Source organism: Gallus gallus, chromosome W (assembly GCF_016699485.2).
Source record: "Gallus gallus isolate bGalGal1 chromosome W, bGalGal1.mat.broiler.GRCg7b, whole genome shotgun sequence".
Taxonomy (NCBI): Eukaryota; Metazoa; Chordata; class Aves; order Galliformes; family Phasianidae; genus Gallus; species Gallus gallus.
In genome coordinates, this window is record NC_052571.1 from 4129555 (window position 1) to 4145896 (window position 16342).

General features: G+C 45.0%; 1 protein-coding gene across 1 annotated transcript; it reads left to right on the plus strand.

Moving 5' to 3' along the window:
* The first annotated feature begins 13255 nt into the window (after positions 1-13255).
* LOC100857299 lies at positions 13256-15785 on the plus strand. The gene has a single exon (XM_004949296.5). It carries the CDS (start codon positions 14490-14492, stop codon positions 15624-15626), a length of 1137 nt encoding a protein of 378 aa, XP_004949353.3. The 5' UTR covers positions 13256-14489; the 3' UTR covers positions 15627-15785.
* The last annotated feature ends 557 nt before the right edge of the window (positions 15786-16342 follow it).

Consider the following 16342-nt stretch of genomic DNA (forward strand, 5'->3'; position numbering starts at 1 on the left):
ATTCGTTCTAAAAGTATGCCTTTTCCCAGCCAAGGCAGTCTATGCCCGCATTCTCCACTAAAAATGGCAGCGGCTTATGGGCTGGTTTGTCCTGGTTCCATGACTAATGGGGTGGGAGGACCCACGGACCCACGTCCCGGGAAAGGGGAAAAGGTAGGGAGATGGGCCTAAAAGCAAAACAGCGGCAACAATACAAGGAAGAAAGCTAATTTACTAAAAAGATATTGGAATGCAAGATAAAGCAGTGTAATACAGCATAATACAACTGAAGCTAATAAATCAAATAAAATGAGAGAGAGTGTTCAAAAACTGAAGGCCTTACTCTAATGCTTGAAGGTGAGATGTCCAGCCGGGATGAGCAGAAAGGCAAAAGAGGAACATCTCGTGATCCGCAAACATTTTTATCTTTCCCTCTGAATGGAAAACAGAAACCAATGCAAAGTCCCCTGGGGTATGTAGTTCTTCTCTTATGAGAACCAGGTACCCGGAACTATCCATGATCCACAGAACTGAAGCATTAACTCTTTAACTCCCAGTGCTCTACATGATGTTATGATGTGGAATACCGATAACCAAAATCATAAAACCATGACACTTCCTCAAGAAAACATCCTTTGATCTGCTGAATGATACCTGTAACAAACAGTTATTATATTAAGCTTCTGTTCTGACAACATTTGAAAAGCTCGAGCCACAGCAGCAAGTTCTACAACTTGAGGTGACCCATCAACAATTTGCACATGTGACTGCCATCATGTAGCAGTTGCATGCCAGAGAACCACCACTCGCCAGAGCCATCTGTAAATACAGTAACAGCATCAGATTTTAGATCATGTGAAAGTAAAACATTCAAATTCATCAATATCTCCACAGGTTCTCCTGTCTACAAGCTCAAACCCAGCTGGACAGACACATTCATAGTCAATAACAAGATCTCTCTCTACAGATGTGAGAACATCCACCACTGTTGACCAAACTTTCATTTATGTTACATTCCTTGAGAGGCTCATTGCTCCAGTCATAGAATCATAGAATCCCAAGGTTGGAAAGGACCTATAAGATCATCTAGTCCAACCGTCCTCCCATTACCCTTGCTACCACAAGCCACTAAACCATATCTTGTAGCTCCTCATCCAGACACCTCTTGAACACTGCCAGGGATGGTGACTCCACCACCTCCCTGGGCAGGCTATTCCAGTGCCCGACCACTCTCTGAGACAAAAAGATTTTCCCGCTGTCTAACCTAAACCTACTCTGGTACAATTTGTGGCCATTTTCAGGGATACTGTTTGTTGCCTGGGAGAAGAGGCCAAACCCCCCTCATCACAACCTCCCTTCAGGAAGTTGTAGAGTGCAGTGAGGTCTCCCCTGAGCCTCCTCTTCTCCAGACTGAACAATCCCAGCTCCCTCAGCTGATCCTCATAAGACTTGTGCTCCAGACCCCTCACCAATGTCATGGTTTTATGATTTTTGGTTATCAGTATTCCACATCACAACATCATGCAGTGTACTGGGAGTTAAAGAGCAAATGCTTTAGTTCTGGGTACCTGTCTGGAAGAGAAGAAGAACTACGTTCCCCAAGAGCCTTTTCGAGTACTGTTATTCCTGCTCAAGGGAACAGATATAAGGGTGCAGGTCATCTGACTTCTCCCTCTCTTCTCATCTCACCGTGTTCCCTGTCGGATCGGCTTGCTGCTGCTGCGCCCGACTGCACGCAAGGCTTCAGTATTAGCGTAAGGCCTTTGGCTCTCGGACAATCTTTCTCTCAATTATTGTTGATTTATATTGTATTATAGTGTGTTATCTTACATTCCGATACTATATTTAGTAAATTAGTTTGTTTCTCCTCAGATCGTTGCCGCTGTTTTTAATTATTTTGGGGTCCCCTGTTTCCCTTCCTGGAGGCGTGGATTTTGCGAAATCCCTCCGCCCCACTAGTCACGGAACCGGGCCGCACCAGCCCTTAAACTGTCGGCATTTTTGGTGGAGAATGCGGGCAACAGCTGCTTTTTAGCTTTTTAGAACAAATCTCTCTCTGCTCTCGGAGAGCTTCGTTGGTAAAGTTTATCTCTTTCATAGGTGCTCACTGAAAACTTGACCTTGAAAGGCGGACTGCCAATATTCTGAGATATTTTGTAAACTTTGACCACTGCTATCTTGCTTTCATAAAGAGGAAGGAAAAAAAAAAGATTCTGCTTTCTGTTTTAAACCAGTTTGTAGGGAGAGCTACTAATTTCACAGAACTTGTGATTTTGAAGCAGGTTCCCAGTCTCTCTTGCGAGTCCTTTATGGATTGTTTGAATGCTCATGTAATCACGTTGTTAATCTCCCTGAATGCACTGTTTGCCATTGTAATTATTTCACTCAGTATCTGGAATTATCGTATTCTGAAGAAGTCCCCTCCAAAACCAAATACTGAGTGGCAGGGTGTATGGAGAGACTTGGGAGAGACTTTAGAGAAATGGACATGTTCGGTGTCATGGTACTTTACTCCTGAACACCTAAAAGATCCTGAGGGCCTGAACAGATATTTGAGACAGAGATGTTGTGGCCTAGGCAGATCTGAGGAGGCACAAATGATTTGGGGCCCGTCTAATGCATATCAGGCCTTATTTAATACTATCCCAGAGAGGGAAAGAATTCTAGAAATTGAGAGATGGATTGTCCAAGCCGAGAAGGAGAGTCTCTGGGCCGAGCGAAAGGGTTTCCAAGCCGAGAAGGAGAGTCTCTGGGCCGAGCGAAAGGGTTTCCAAGCCGAGAAAGATAATTTCTGGGCTGAGCGAGAGAATCTCCAAGCTGAGAAGGAGAATCTCCGGGCTGAGCGAGAGAATCTCCAAGCTGAGAAGGAGAATCTCCGGTCTGAGCGAGACACACTCCAGTTCGAGAGGAACTCCCTCGAGTCCGAACGGGATGTACTCCGAACTGAGCGAGATGCCCTCCAGCATGCAAAATTCAGTCTCCAAAGTGAGATAACCAAAGTTCAGTCTCATCAAGCCAAGCTCGAATCTGAACTAAGCACTTTCATAATTCAGCGAGATAGACTCCGAGACTAGCTGGAGAGTAAGTGCATCGGGACTGACCAACCTGATTAACCGCAGGAGGCACCAGAATCGATGTCAGTTGCCCCTGTAAGAGGACGGAAAATGAAACGAAGTTCCCCTCAGTTAGAACAGAAGAAAGAGGAGGAGGGTGTAGTAGAGGAAGCAGTCAATGTAACAGAAGAGGAGGAGGGTGAAGTAGAAGAAGCAGGCGATGTAAGAGAAGAGGAGGAAAGAGGTCCAGTGGAGTGGCTCCAAGGAACAGGAGTACCTATGCCCTCAATAAGACCGCATGCACAAACATCAAGGAGGGCAGGAAGTCCTGAAAGAGCAGGAGGTGAGCAAGACATTGTAACCATTGTGGACAGATCTTTGAAAATGAACAAAATTTGTGGTCTGAGAAAGGACTTCACACGTTACCCCAATGAGCCTATTGTCAACTGGTTACTTCGATGCTGGGACAGTGGGGCCAACAGTGTGTGGCTAGATAGCAGAGAAGCTCGTCAGCTTGGTGGCATTGCTAGGGACTCAGCCATTGACAGACGTATTAGCACATGCCAGAACCAGGCCTTCACCCTCTGGAAGCGGATGTTGTTAGCCGTGAGAGACGATCTCATGCCTGAGAAAAGGCAATGGACTGATATGGAAAAAGGCATCCGTTATTTGAGAGAATGTGCCGTGGTGGAAATGATATACAGCCCTGACTTCATCCCTGACGAGCCAGACCAAGAGCATGATCCTGAGAGAGTCCGGTGTACACCAAATATGTGGCGCACATTCACTAAGACTGCACCAGAAAGGTATGCCAGTACATTTGCAGCAATGTATGGCAGAGGGGAAAGAAGATCCCTTATAGATGATCTGGTTAATAGACTCCAAGACTTTGAGTTGCATTTAAATCCTCTACGAGCTTGTGTTTCAGCCATCACAAGGATAGTTGAAAAGCTAGACAGAATGGAGAGCAAACAAGAAGATATAATAGACGAACTGTCTACCAAACGTGATGCTGATGGATCTATGGTGGACGAGGACCAGAATTCCCAAAACCCTCCTCTGGAAGAGCTGATCAACTTGGTGTCCTCCCGACCTACATCATCCAACATCTCAGCCATCAAAAGGGAACGTCCTCCTGCTAGAGGAAATGATAACGGTAAGACTATAACACGTCTTGCCTCGTGGCGTTACCTGCGTGACCATGGAGAAGATATGAAGAAGTGGCATAAGAAACCCACTTCTGCACTTCAAGCACGGGTAAAAGAATTACAAGGCAGATCAACCACCAAGGCGAAGTCCTCCAAAAGGGTGATAGCTCCAGTTGCTGCAGACAACCAAGGTAACAAATAGAGGGGCCCTGCCCCCAGCCAGAAGGGGGAAAGGGATAATAGAGTGTATTGGGCTGCGTGGATTAGATGGCCTGGCACATCAAACCCACAGAAATTTAAGGCACTGGTAGACACTGGTGCACAGTGCTCTCTAATGCCCTCGAGTCACCAACGGACAGAATCAATTTATATTCATGGGGTGACTGGGGGTTCCCAAGAGTTGACTATGTTGGAGGCTGAAATAAGTCTCACTGGCAAAGACTGGCAAAAGCATCCTATTGTGACTGGTCCAGGGGCTCCATGTATACTTGGTATTCATTACCTCAGAAGGGGATATTTTAAGGATCCCAAAGGGTATCAACGGGCCTTTGGAATAGCTGCTGTAGACACAGAAGGTGTTAAGCATCTGTCTGTTTTGCCTGCTCTGTCAGAAGATCCGTCTGCTGTGGGGTTACCACAAGTGAAAAAGCAACAGGTACCGATTGCTACAAAAACAGTACATAGACAGCTGCACTGCACCAACAGGGATTCCTTGCTCCCCATTCTGAAGTTGATTCGCCAACTAGAGAGTCAGGGAGTGATCAGCAAAACTCACTCACCTTTTAACAGCCCCATATGGCCAGTGCATAAAGCCAGTGGAGAATGGAGGCTGACGGTAGACTACCACGGCCTGAATGAAGTCACACCCCCACTGAGTGCTGCTGTGCCAGACATGCTAGTACTCCAATGTGAATTGCAGTCAAAAGCAGCCAAGTGGTATGCCACCACTGACATTGCTAATGCTTTCTTTTCCATTCCATTGGCCACGGAATGTAGGCCACAGTTTGCTTTCACCTGGAGGGGCGTTCAGTATACCAGGAATTGTTTGCCCCAGGGGGGAAACACAGCCCAACAATTTGCCATGGGTTGATTCAAGCTGCACTGGAACAGGGAGATGCTCCTGAGCACTTACAGTACATTGACGACATTACTGTGTGGGGCAATACAGCAAGGGAAGTTTTTGAGAAAGGAGAGCAAGTAATCCAGATCCTTCTTAGTGTTGGTTTCTCTATTAAGTGAAGCAAAGTGAAAGGACGTGCACAAGAGATTCAGTTCCTAGGTATAAAGTGGCAAGATGGACATCCGCACATCCCAGCAGATGTGATTGACAAAATCACTGCCATGTCTCCACCCACTAATAAGAAAAAGACAGTCCTTTCTGGGCGTAGTGAGCATTTGGAGAATGCATGTTCCAAACTGTAGCATCCTTGTAAGCCCCCTTTATCAAGTGACTCGGAAGAAGAATAATTTCATGTGGGGTCCTGAACAGCAGCAGGCTTTTGAGCAGATCAAACAAGAGATAGCCTGTGCCGTGGCCCTGGGGCCAGTATGGACGGGACAGGATGTAAGGAACATCTTCTACACTGCTGCTGGAGAGAAAGGTCCCACCTGGAGTTTGTGGCAAAGAACCTCAGGGGAGACCCGAGGCCGACCCCTGGGATTCTGGAGTCGGGCCTACAGGGGGTCTGAAGAGCACTACACTCCAACTGAAAAGGAGATCATAGCTGCATATGAGGGGGTTCGAGCTGCTTCTGAAGTAGTTGGTACTGAAACGCAGCTCCTTCTAGCACCTCGATTGCCAGTGTTGAATTGGATGTTCAAGGGAAAGGTTCCCTCCACCCATCATGCTACTGATGCCACTTGGAGCAAGTGGATTGCGCTGATTACGCAACGAGCATGCATGGGGAACCACAGCCATCCAGGAATCTTACATGTGTTCAGTGTTTGATAATTGATTGTAATTATGTTTGTTTGTATATATTGAGCATGAGGTAGTGATGTAGAATAAGGGGTGGAATGTCATGGTTTTATGATTTTTGTTTATCTGTATTCCACATCATAACATCATGCAGTGTACTGGGAGTTAAAGAGCAAATGCTCTAGTTCCAGGTACTTGTCCAGAAGAGAAGAACTACGTTCCCCAGAAGACTGTTCGAGTACTGTTATCATTCCTGCTCAGGGGAACAGATATAAGGCCTGTAGGTCACCTGACCTGGTTGTCTTTCTTCTTCTCGTCTCGTCGTGCTTGCTTTCGGATTGTCTCGCTGCTGCTCCCAACTGCACGCAAGGCTTCAGTATTAGTGTAAGGCCTTTAGCTCTCGGACAATCCTTCTCTCAATTATATTTGATTTTATTAACAGTTGTATTGAATTATATTGTATTATAGTGTGTTATCGCGCATTCCGATACTATATTTAGTAAATTAGTTTGTTTCTCCTCAGATCGTTGCCGCTGTTTTTTTTAATTATTCTTTTTTGTGGGGGGTCCCCTGTTTCCATTTTCTGGAGGTGTGGATTTTGCAAAAAAAATCCCCCTGCCGCACTAGTCACGGAACCGGGCTGGACCAGCTCATAAACTGTCGACACAAAGCTATTTCTGTAGACACATAGTTAGTATTTCATTCCCTATCTGGGTAGAGATCCCCATTTGTGCAATATAAGGCCTTTTGTACAGTATTTTGAAAGGACTTAACCCCTCTTTGGCCCTAGGTTTCATTCTGGCCCTAAAGAGAGCCAAAGGCATCAACTGTGGCTAGGATAGTCTCGCTTCCTGGTCCAGTTTTACAACCTGTGATTAAATTAGGTGGTTCATCTTTTCCACCTGACCACTTGCCTGTGGTCTGTGTGGTATGTGCAATTGCCAGTCTATTCCCAATAGCTTACTGACCTGTTGGACAATCTTTGCAATTAAGTGAGTTCCCAGGTTGGAGGATGTTGTTTCAGGAACCCCCAACCTTGGGATAATCTCCTGCAACAATACCTTAGTTATTCCTTTGACTTTATTGGTCCTGCAAGGGAATGCTTTTGGCCATCCTGAAAAGGTATTGGTTAGAATTAGCATATAACAAAAACCTCCTTTTTCCTGGCAGTTTAAAAAAAAAAAAAGAATCAATTTGCCATTGTTGCCCTGGAAGGTTCCCTTTCCCAATTGGCCCCACTTGTACCCTGTTCCTGGTACTAGGATCAAATCATTACTTTGTAGTGTCTGTTCCCCCAGTATGTTTTATTATGTTCCCTTGGAACCAATTTCCATAAAATACTAAAGGGCACAACAATGTGTCCATCTGGGCGTGTACCCATCTGTCAGCTTGCTGTCTTCCTTTCTGAATCATTAATTAGATTCCTATCCTCTCTAGAATACCTCATAGGTTTTGACTCTGGTTCAGAGATTTTAAGTTTATAGTCTGGAATTAAAGCCAGTTCACCAATTTCTTTTCCTTCAGCTGCCTGTTTTGCCACCTGATCCACCATCATATTTCCAGTTTCCTGTACAGTGTCACTCTTCTGATGTCCTTTACAATGTATAACAGTCACTCTCTTTAGTAAATTTACATCATGCTGAATTTGTTTTCCTTGTGTGTAAGATATCCTTGCTCTTTCCAGATGGTACCACGCGTGCGTACCACCCAAAAGCGTATTTAGCATCTGTCCATATATTTAAGGTTCTTGTCAAGGCAGTTATTTCAGCCTTCTGAGTGGAAGTCCCCACAGGTAATGGTTTTGCTTCAATTACCTTGTCAGTAGCAGTTACTGCATATCCTGCCTTACAGTTTCCTTGTCTCACAAAACTTCTTCCATTGATGAATCCAGGAATCCTCTGCATCATCCAGTGGTTCTTCCTGTAGGTCTGGTTGACTGGCACAGTCAGTCTCCATGCAGTCGCATGCTGCTGGTTTGGAGGTAGCTCTGCGTCGGTGTTCTGGGCCTTTTGCAAATTGCTTCCTTCCTTCTCTTTGATCAGTTGAGCTTTCTGCTGAGAAACTTGATAACCATTGAAACCAAGAAATTCAGCAAACTCCCCGTCCATTGTACACAATCCTCTTTTGTTACTGTGGCATCCATGTACTGCAGTAAAGTTCTACCTTGGGATGGAGGAACCCAAGTCTCAGGCTCATGAGCTGACCAGTTCTCAGAAATCATTGGGCTGATCTCACAACCCTGGGTAACACTGTCCAGATTAACTGATTTTTTTTTTTCCTCCCCATATTGGGGTTTTCCTATTCAAAGGCAAATAATTTTAGACTTTCTTTGGCAAAACCAGGCAGAAAAAGGTGTCCTTCAAATCCAGAACAGCAAACCCCACCTACTCATTCCTTAACTTGGTTAATAAAGTGTATGGATTTGCCACCATGGGTTGTATATCTTCAATCATTGTCCCCAAATCTTGTACCAAATCATAGCTTTTGCTATCCAATTTTCATTAGCAAGATTGGGGTGCTGTATTTGGATTCCTATCCAATTAATAATCCAAAATCCAAAAAGTTATTTGTTATTTCTTTTATCCTCCTACAATCTCATATCCTCAAAGGGCATTGCTTTACCCTGACTGGGCTGGCTCCCATCTTTAACTTAACTTCTATTGAGCTGCATTTTTGGCTCTGCCAGGCATTCCTGATGCCTGCAATCTTGTGTATACCTGATTTAGGATTTATGTAACTTCTAGGGGTACAACATTGCTTTTCCCAGTTTGTGTTAAAGCCAGACTTAAAATTTTCAGTCAATTGGTCTTGCTTGGCACTTAGCTCCAATTTTCTTTACTGAATTTAATCTCTACATTCAACTGTTCTAATACGTCATGTGCAAGTGATGGTTTTGGATGGCTACAAGAATTCATGTATTCCTACTTGTTCTCCTAGCATGTACTTGATTGATCTCCAAAAAGTAAGCTTGTCTTGCCAGTAGCTTCTACAACTATTACAAAAATCATCTACGGGTAATAATTCTTGATGTAGCACAGAGTAAGAGGCACCCGTATCAGAAAATAAACCTCTTTACCCTGCTTCCCCGTCTGTTTTCAGTCCAGTGGGGGTGGAACTCTCCCTGAGCCCTTCCAGGCTCCCCCTTACCTCTTCCCTGAGGGAATCTTTGGGTCCTCTGGCCCTGTTCTAGTGCAGCAACAGTTGCTATTGTTCTTCCCAATTTCCTTACTTCCTTGCTATCTCTGTTTCTCAATCAATTTTTCCAGATCCCTCACCTCTCTTCTCAGTAAGGGCATCCCTGTTAAACCTTGCTCAACTTTGCCTTCCTCAGCCTGTGTCTTTCGCAAACCCTTTTCACTTTCTAAACTTTCATCATTACAGAAATTACTAACATTATATTTCAGTTTCACCCCCTCCCTTCCCCAGTCTTCCAGTGCTAACACTGGGATATCGGGTTTCCTTACATCGCTGCAGATGAAGGCTTTTCACACTTCCAATATCCCGTCCCATTCCCATTCACAAGTAATACGCCCTTTACAGTTACAGGAGGAGTCTCTGGCCCCCCGCTCCTTCGCTCACTCCAAGTTGCGCGGGGGATGTGTTCTCGTGCTGGCACAAACTCTAATATCCCAAACTCACTGTTTTCCTTAACCCTAACCCTTTTGCTGGCTTTTCTTTGTTGTAGGCTTTTTTTTTTTTATTTTTTATTCCACTATTTGTACCGTCAATTACACTTCCATGTACCTTTAACAATTGCACTTCCATGTACCATTAACAATTACACTTTCTTACACAACTGAGATCAGGAGCTCAGTTACTTCTGTGAAGTACTTCTGTGATTACTTCTGTGAAGACGCGTGGATTCATTAGAGGATAAGAGATGCAAACTATCAGAGACCCCCCCCCCCCCAAGTAAAGTAGAAAGACTCCCAAAAAGAACTATGGCAGCGGAGACCATGAAAAAAAAAATTCTTATCACGTTCTAATGCAGAAACATTTGATTCCCACATACAGTGTACCATGGTGCTTTAGAGCAGTGCAGAAAAGAAGGAATATTACAGGGTGATGCTGATGCGTTGCAAGCCTTTCCTGTGTTGTATCATGCAAATCAGCCCCCCTCCCCCCCCGTGGGAATCCCTGCCTTATGAGGCAGTAAAGGAGCTAAGGAAGTGAGGGAGAGATTATGGAATTCAGTCTGCCTTTACATATAATCTTTTGGTTGCAATTGGTGACAGTTATGTTATGACCACTCATGATTGGAAAGTTCTGTTATGAACAATCCTGTCTCCCATGCAATACACTGTGTTCATGATTGACTACCGAGAACAGACTACCATCCAGGCTATGAATAATTTGAATAACTTTAATCATAATGGCATTGATGAACTCATGGGGGAAGAGGTCCAGGCAACACCTGAGGCCCAGGCACAGATGGATAGGCAATGCCTTGAACAAGTTAACACTTCGGTGTTGCGTGCTATCTGTCAGATACCTGATACTAATTCATCTAATGCCTCATTTACATCAATTAAGCAGGAGGCTGTCGAGCCCTACATTAAATTTCTTGACTGTTTACAAAATACACTAGAGAGACAAGTAGAAAATCAAGCCGCCCAGGATGCTTTGCTTAAGCAATTAGCCATAGAAAATGCAAATGCGGACTGTCAAAAGGTTTTACAATCCTTAATGAATGCAGATCCATACATTCCTGACATGACTAAAGCCTGTCAAGATGTAGGCACAAAAAGGCATAAAATGCTTTGCTAGCAGACACGCTGGCAGTCCGACTCGATGCAGGAACAGCTCAAAAAATGAAGTGTTACAGTTGTGGGGAACCCAGTTGTCATGGTTTTGTAATTTCGCTATTGGTATTCCACATCATAACATCATGTACAAGACTGACAACCTTCCAGATAGCTGCTTCTCAGTAGAGAAGAACTACGTATCCCAGAGGACCTCACGGTCAGAGAAGGAAGAGATGACACGGAAGTCACGGGATTTGAATTACGTGATCGGGCTCACTCGTTCTCTCTCTGGTAGCCATGCAAAGGGGTGAGTGTGTTTCTAAGCTGTGCGCCTTGATTCAAGTAGGCCTTTCGGTTTCAGAAATGTTCTCTTTCATTTTATGAGAGTGGGCTCTGCCCACTAATAACAGAAAGACACACAATATTTTCTGGTTGTAGTGGGCTTTTGGAGAATGCATGTTCCAAACTACAGCCTCATTGTAAGCACCCTTTATCAGGTGATGCGGATGAAGAATGATTTTACATGGGGTCCTGAACAGCAGCAGGCTTTTGAGCAGATTAAACAGGAAATAGCCTGTGCCGTGGCCCTGGGGCCAGTATGGATGGGACAGGATGTAAAGAACATCCTCTACACTGCTGCTGGAGAGAAAGGTCCTACTTGGAGTTTGTGGCAAAGAGCCTCAGTGGAGACCCAAGGCCGACCCCTGGGATTCTGCAGTTAAGCGCATAGGGCGTCTGAAGAGTGCTACACTCCAACTGAAAAGGAGATCTTAGCTGCATATGAGGGAGTTCGGGCTGCTTCCTAAGTAGTTGGTATGTGAGATGCAGCTCCTCCTGGCACCTCGACTGCCAGCGCTGAACTGGATGTTCAAGGGAAAGGTTCCCTCTACACATCATGCTACTGATACCACTTGGAGCAAGTGGATTGCATTGATTACACAACGAGCTCGGATGGGGACCCTCAGTCTTCCGGGAATCCTAGAGGTGATCATGGACTGGCCTGAAGGTAAAAAGTTTGGAACATCACCAGGAGAGGAGGTATCGCGTGCTAAAGAGGCCCCACCATACAATGAACTACCAGAAAATGAAAAGAAATTTGCCCTGTTCACAGATGGATCGTGTTGTATTGTGGGGAAGCATCACAGATGGAAAGCTGCTGTGTGGAGCCCCGTGTGACAAGTTGCAGAGGCCACTGAACAAAAAGGAGAATCAAGCCAATTTGCAGAGGTAAAGGCTGTCCAGCTGGCCTTAGATGTTGCTGAACGGGAGAGGTGGCCAGTGCTTTATCTTTATACTGATTCATGGATGGTGGCAAATGCCTTATGGAGGTGGTTACAGCAGTGAGAGCAAAACAACTGGCAAAGAAGGGGTAAACCTATTTGGTCTGCTGAACTGTGGAAAGACATTGCTGCCCAAATAAAGAAGATGGTGGTAAAGGTACGCCATGTAGATGCTCATGTGCACAAGAGTTGGGCTACTGAAGAACAACAAAATAACCATCAGGTAGATCAAGCTGCCAAAATTGAGGTGGCTCAAATAGACTTGGACTGGCAACACAAGTGTGAATTATTTCTGGCTTGGTGGGCCCATGTAAGAGACTATTCTTTTATATCATTGACTCAAAGTTTGCTGAGGAACAAGTCCAGGCAAGTCCTGGGCAAAGGCAGAGAAATCTTTTGTCTTGAGGACACTGATGGACAGGTCCTGGCTAAGGATTGTGAAATCCTTTAAGGAGCACAGATGGACAAGGCCAGGGGCATCGAGAGAGAGATAAGCTGCCGCTAATGGCCGGGAAACGGTCTTTTTGTGGGGACTTATCTCAAGGAAAATGGCCATCTCAGGAGGTATGCACATGACTCTTGCTCAAGCACCCAGGAATGTCACGTAGGCAGCAGAAGATGGAGGATAAAAGAGGGTCCAACAACCACGGCTATGTGTAGACGGATCTCTACGTGGAGACTGATCTCTCACCACGACACGAGCTTCCTGCCTTCCGATCCTCCTCTACGGACCGTTTGCTGACGGACTTCCCTGGGCCTGCTACCTGAGACCTGCTGCTTCCTCCCCGACCTGCACCCTCTCGTTGCCCAAGACCGGCCTCGCTGCTCCTGCCCTTCGGCCTCGGACCGTCGGAACATCGTGCAACGGGACTGCTGCCGGATCCTGGTGGTGACTATCCCCGCTTTACGCAATTCTTGCCACTTTCTATCTTTTCTATCGCTCGCCTTCCCTTCCCCATCACCCCAATCCTTAATAGCGTCCGTCCTCCCCTTTCCCCATCTCCCTTATTAACATTTATAATAAACTGGTCGGACCAACATTTGAACCGCTGTTTCTTAATCTCACGCCGGGCATACATATTTCAAAGAACCTCTTCTCCCTCCTATAAATTGGAGCGAGACATTTTTTTATGGCGTAGTCGAAGCAGGATACCCGCCGTGAGAGTGTTGTCCTTCCAGATAATAGTCTGAAACTTTCTGTGTGTACCTCCTGGAGTTGCAAGAAGCGATACTTTTTGATAACTTAGACGTGAGCACCTCTCCAGGAAGATCGCTTCATACTCTGAAACTTTACTATTTATGTGTGTACCTCTCGAGGATGTATAAATTTTGTCTAATTGCATTTATTTAATACGTGTGTGCCTCCTCGGGAAGATCTCTCTGCATTTTGTGGTTTAAGGAACCCCTCTACGTGTGCGCCTCTTGGGGAAGTAAGATACACGTTTTTTGACTTAAAAAACTTGTGCGCCTCTCCAAGAAGTTTACTCACTTTGCTGAAAATTGTTTTATGTATGCACCTCTCGAGGACGTATGAATCTTGTCTAATTGCATTTAATACGTGTGTGCCTCCTCGGGAAGACCTCTCTGCATTTTGTGACTTAAGGATCTTGCAACTTAAGTGTGAAATTTGAACCTCTTTCTTGTGCGCCTCTTGGAAGTAAGGAAGTGATACACGTTTTTTGACTTAAAAAACGTGTGCGCCTCTCCAAGAAGTTTATTCACTTTGTTGAAACCTAGAAAGTGTTGTGTTAGCTTAAAATTAACTGCGGATTTTGAAACCGAAGTGTGCCTTGCTTTGGTGTGGTGTTTGCAGTTTTTTGTGTGGCTTCGCAGGGAAGTTAGGAGCGATTTGAAGTTGGTTTAGTCTCTTTGTCCTTGTGCTTTCCTCAACAAAGAGAGGCGCAATCGGAACATTTACATTTCTTTAGGTGTGGTGTGCCTCCGTGGGAGAGGCGATAAGGAGTTATTTGTACTTTTGAATAGGAGTACCTCCTCCTCTCTCAGTGTATATCTTTCTGCGTATTTAGAAATGAGCAACAGTATGGCCAGTATGAAAAGTGAAGATGTATTATTTGACCTTTTAGAAAAGCATGGTGCTCGGCCTTCTGTATCAGGGGTGGATTGGGCACGACAGAACTGGTATAATTTGCAAAGTGTTTCAGACCGTATTCGTGTTTTACAAAATGAGGCTCGTACTCGGGCCGGAAAAGGGAAATCTTTTATTTGTGCAGTACTCGGTGCTGCTTTAAAAGCAGCTGTGGAGTTCCGAGAGGAAAAGAACTCTACGGAAACCCAGACTATTCAAGCATTACAGGAATCGGTTAAAGGTGACGCAAGAATTGGTAAAATCTCTGAGAAGCCAAATAATGAGTCTTGAGGATCAATTAGAAAGAGAAAAACATAATTCGGTTTTGTTGCAAACAGCTTTTAAGGAGCTGATAACGTGTAAGGACACCGGTGACACTGTTATCCACAGTGCACCTCAAGAAAAAGTTTATCCTCAAGGGAAATTACAAGAGGTGAAGGAAAGGCTAGATAAATTAGAGGCCTCTCCAGCCCACATTCGTCCTTTGATAAAAACTGAATATACTTTCGATAACAGTGAGGATCTAGATCCTCAAATGAATGTTAAGGAAATTCCCTTTTCGGCCACTGAACTGGCCAAACTGAAAAAGGATTTCAGCCGCTCCCCAAAGGAGTCTGAAACAGAATACGTCTGGAGAGTTAGTCTCACTGGCGGAGACCAGATCCTACTAACAGAGAAAGAAGCTGAAGGTTACTGGGGACCAGGAGTATTTTTAACCACTGGCAATAATCGTGCTCCCTGGTCCTTAACACAGAGGGCTGCCTATTGGGCAGGGGGTCTCAACCCTTTAGAAAGGGGGGACCCTCTTGCTATTACTGGAACTATCGACCAGTTAGTGGAGAATGTTCAGAAAGCTGCTTGTCTCCAAATGATGTATGATAGAAAGTTGCAGCCACATCATGAATCACCCATGATGTTACCTGTTAATCCGGAGAGATTGACACCTCTAATTAGGGGACTTCCTGAATCGTTAAAACCTATAGGTATACAACTCCAAGGAAAGATACAAGCCATGTCTCAGGGAGAGAGAGCCTGGGCAGCATTGGAGGGATCTGTAACCCCTAACCACCAGTCAGGATCCAAAGTGTGGACTTGGGGAGAGGTTGCCCAAGAATTAATTAACTATGGAAGAAAATATGGGCCGGTGGTTTCTACCTCCAGTAAATTTGAGCCAAGAGGAGTAAGGCTTGCAGTAGCCAGCCTTGCCTCCAGGCCACCTAGCCCAAGACTTATTGGAACCAAAAAGGTTTCATCCCCAGTAAAAACGGGGACACGATGCATTGATCATAAACGCAATGGACTTTGGACTCTGGGCTGGAGAAAGGGTATTCCACGAGATTTGATGAATGGATTACCCACAGTCAGATTAGAGAAATTAGTTAACTGCTGGCCAGAACAAAAGCTCAAGGGGAGCTGATGCCTTCGCCCCCCCCTCCCAGGTGAGCGGGAGGTGGGTGGGGGGGTGAAGGGTGGATGTTTATTAGGAAGCTCACGACTAAAGGAAACAATCTGTTAATTGTTTATTTATTATTAGTGGTTATTGTCAAATGTACGGTTGTCTCTTTTCTCTCTTCTATTCATTATGTAATATTCATGTTACCACTCCTGAAGAATCATGGGGTGGTGTCTATGGCAAGTTGCATTGTGTACTGTTGCAACTCTCATGTTTGTATGATTCCATGTTTTATACAAGATGTTGTATCCCCTATTTACTTTGTAACCAAACCTGAAAAATGTTTGTAATGATTGTATGAAACATTTGATTCCACAACCCCTCCCTCCTTTACCCTTGTGCTTGCTATCTTCTCTCACCACCATGGATGCCCAGTGTCCAATTTTTAAGCAACCTTTGAGTCACGGGGTGGTGTAAGAGACTATTCTTTTATATCATTGACTTAAAGTTTGCTGAGGAACAAGTCCAGGCAAGTCCTGGGCAAAGGCAGAGAAATCTTTTGTCTTGAGGACACTGATGGACAGGTCCTGGCTAAGGATTGTGAAATCCTTTAAGGAGCACAGATGGACAAGGCCAGGGGCATCGAGAGAGAGATACGCTGCCGCTAATGGCCGGGAAACGGTCTTTTTGTGGGGACTTATCTCAAGGAAAATGGCCATCTCAGGAGGTATGCACATGAC

What these genes read in the sequence shown, in the direction of transcription:
- LOC100857299 (XM_004949296.5), top strand. Translation starts at nt 14,490, where the DNA reads ATGAGTCTTGAGGATCAATTAGAAAGAGAAAAACATAATTCGGTTTTG.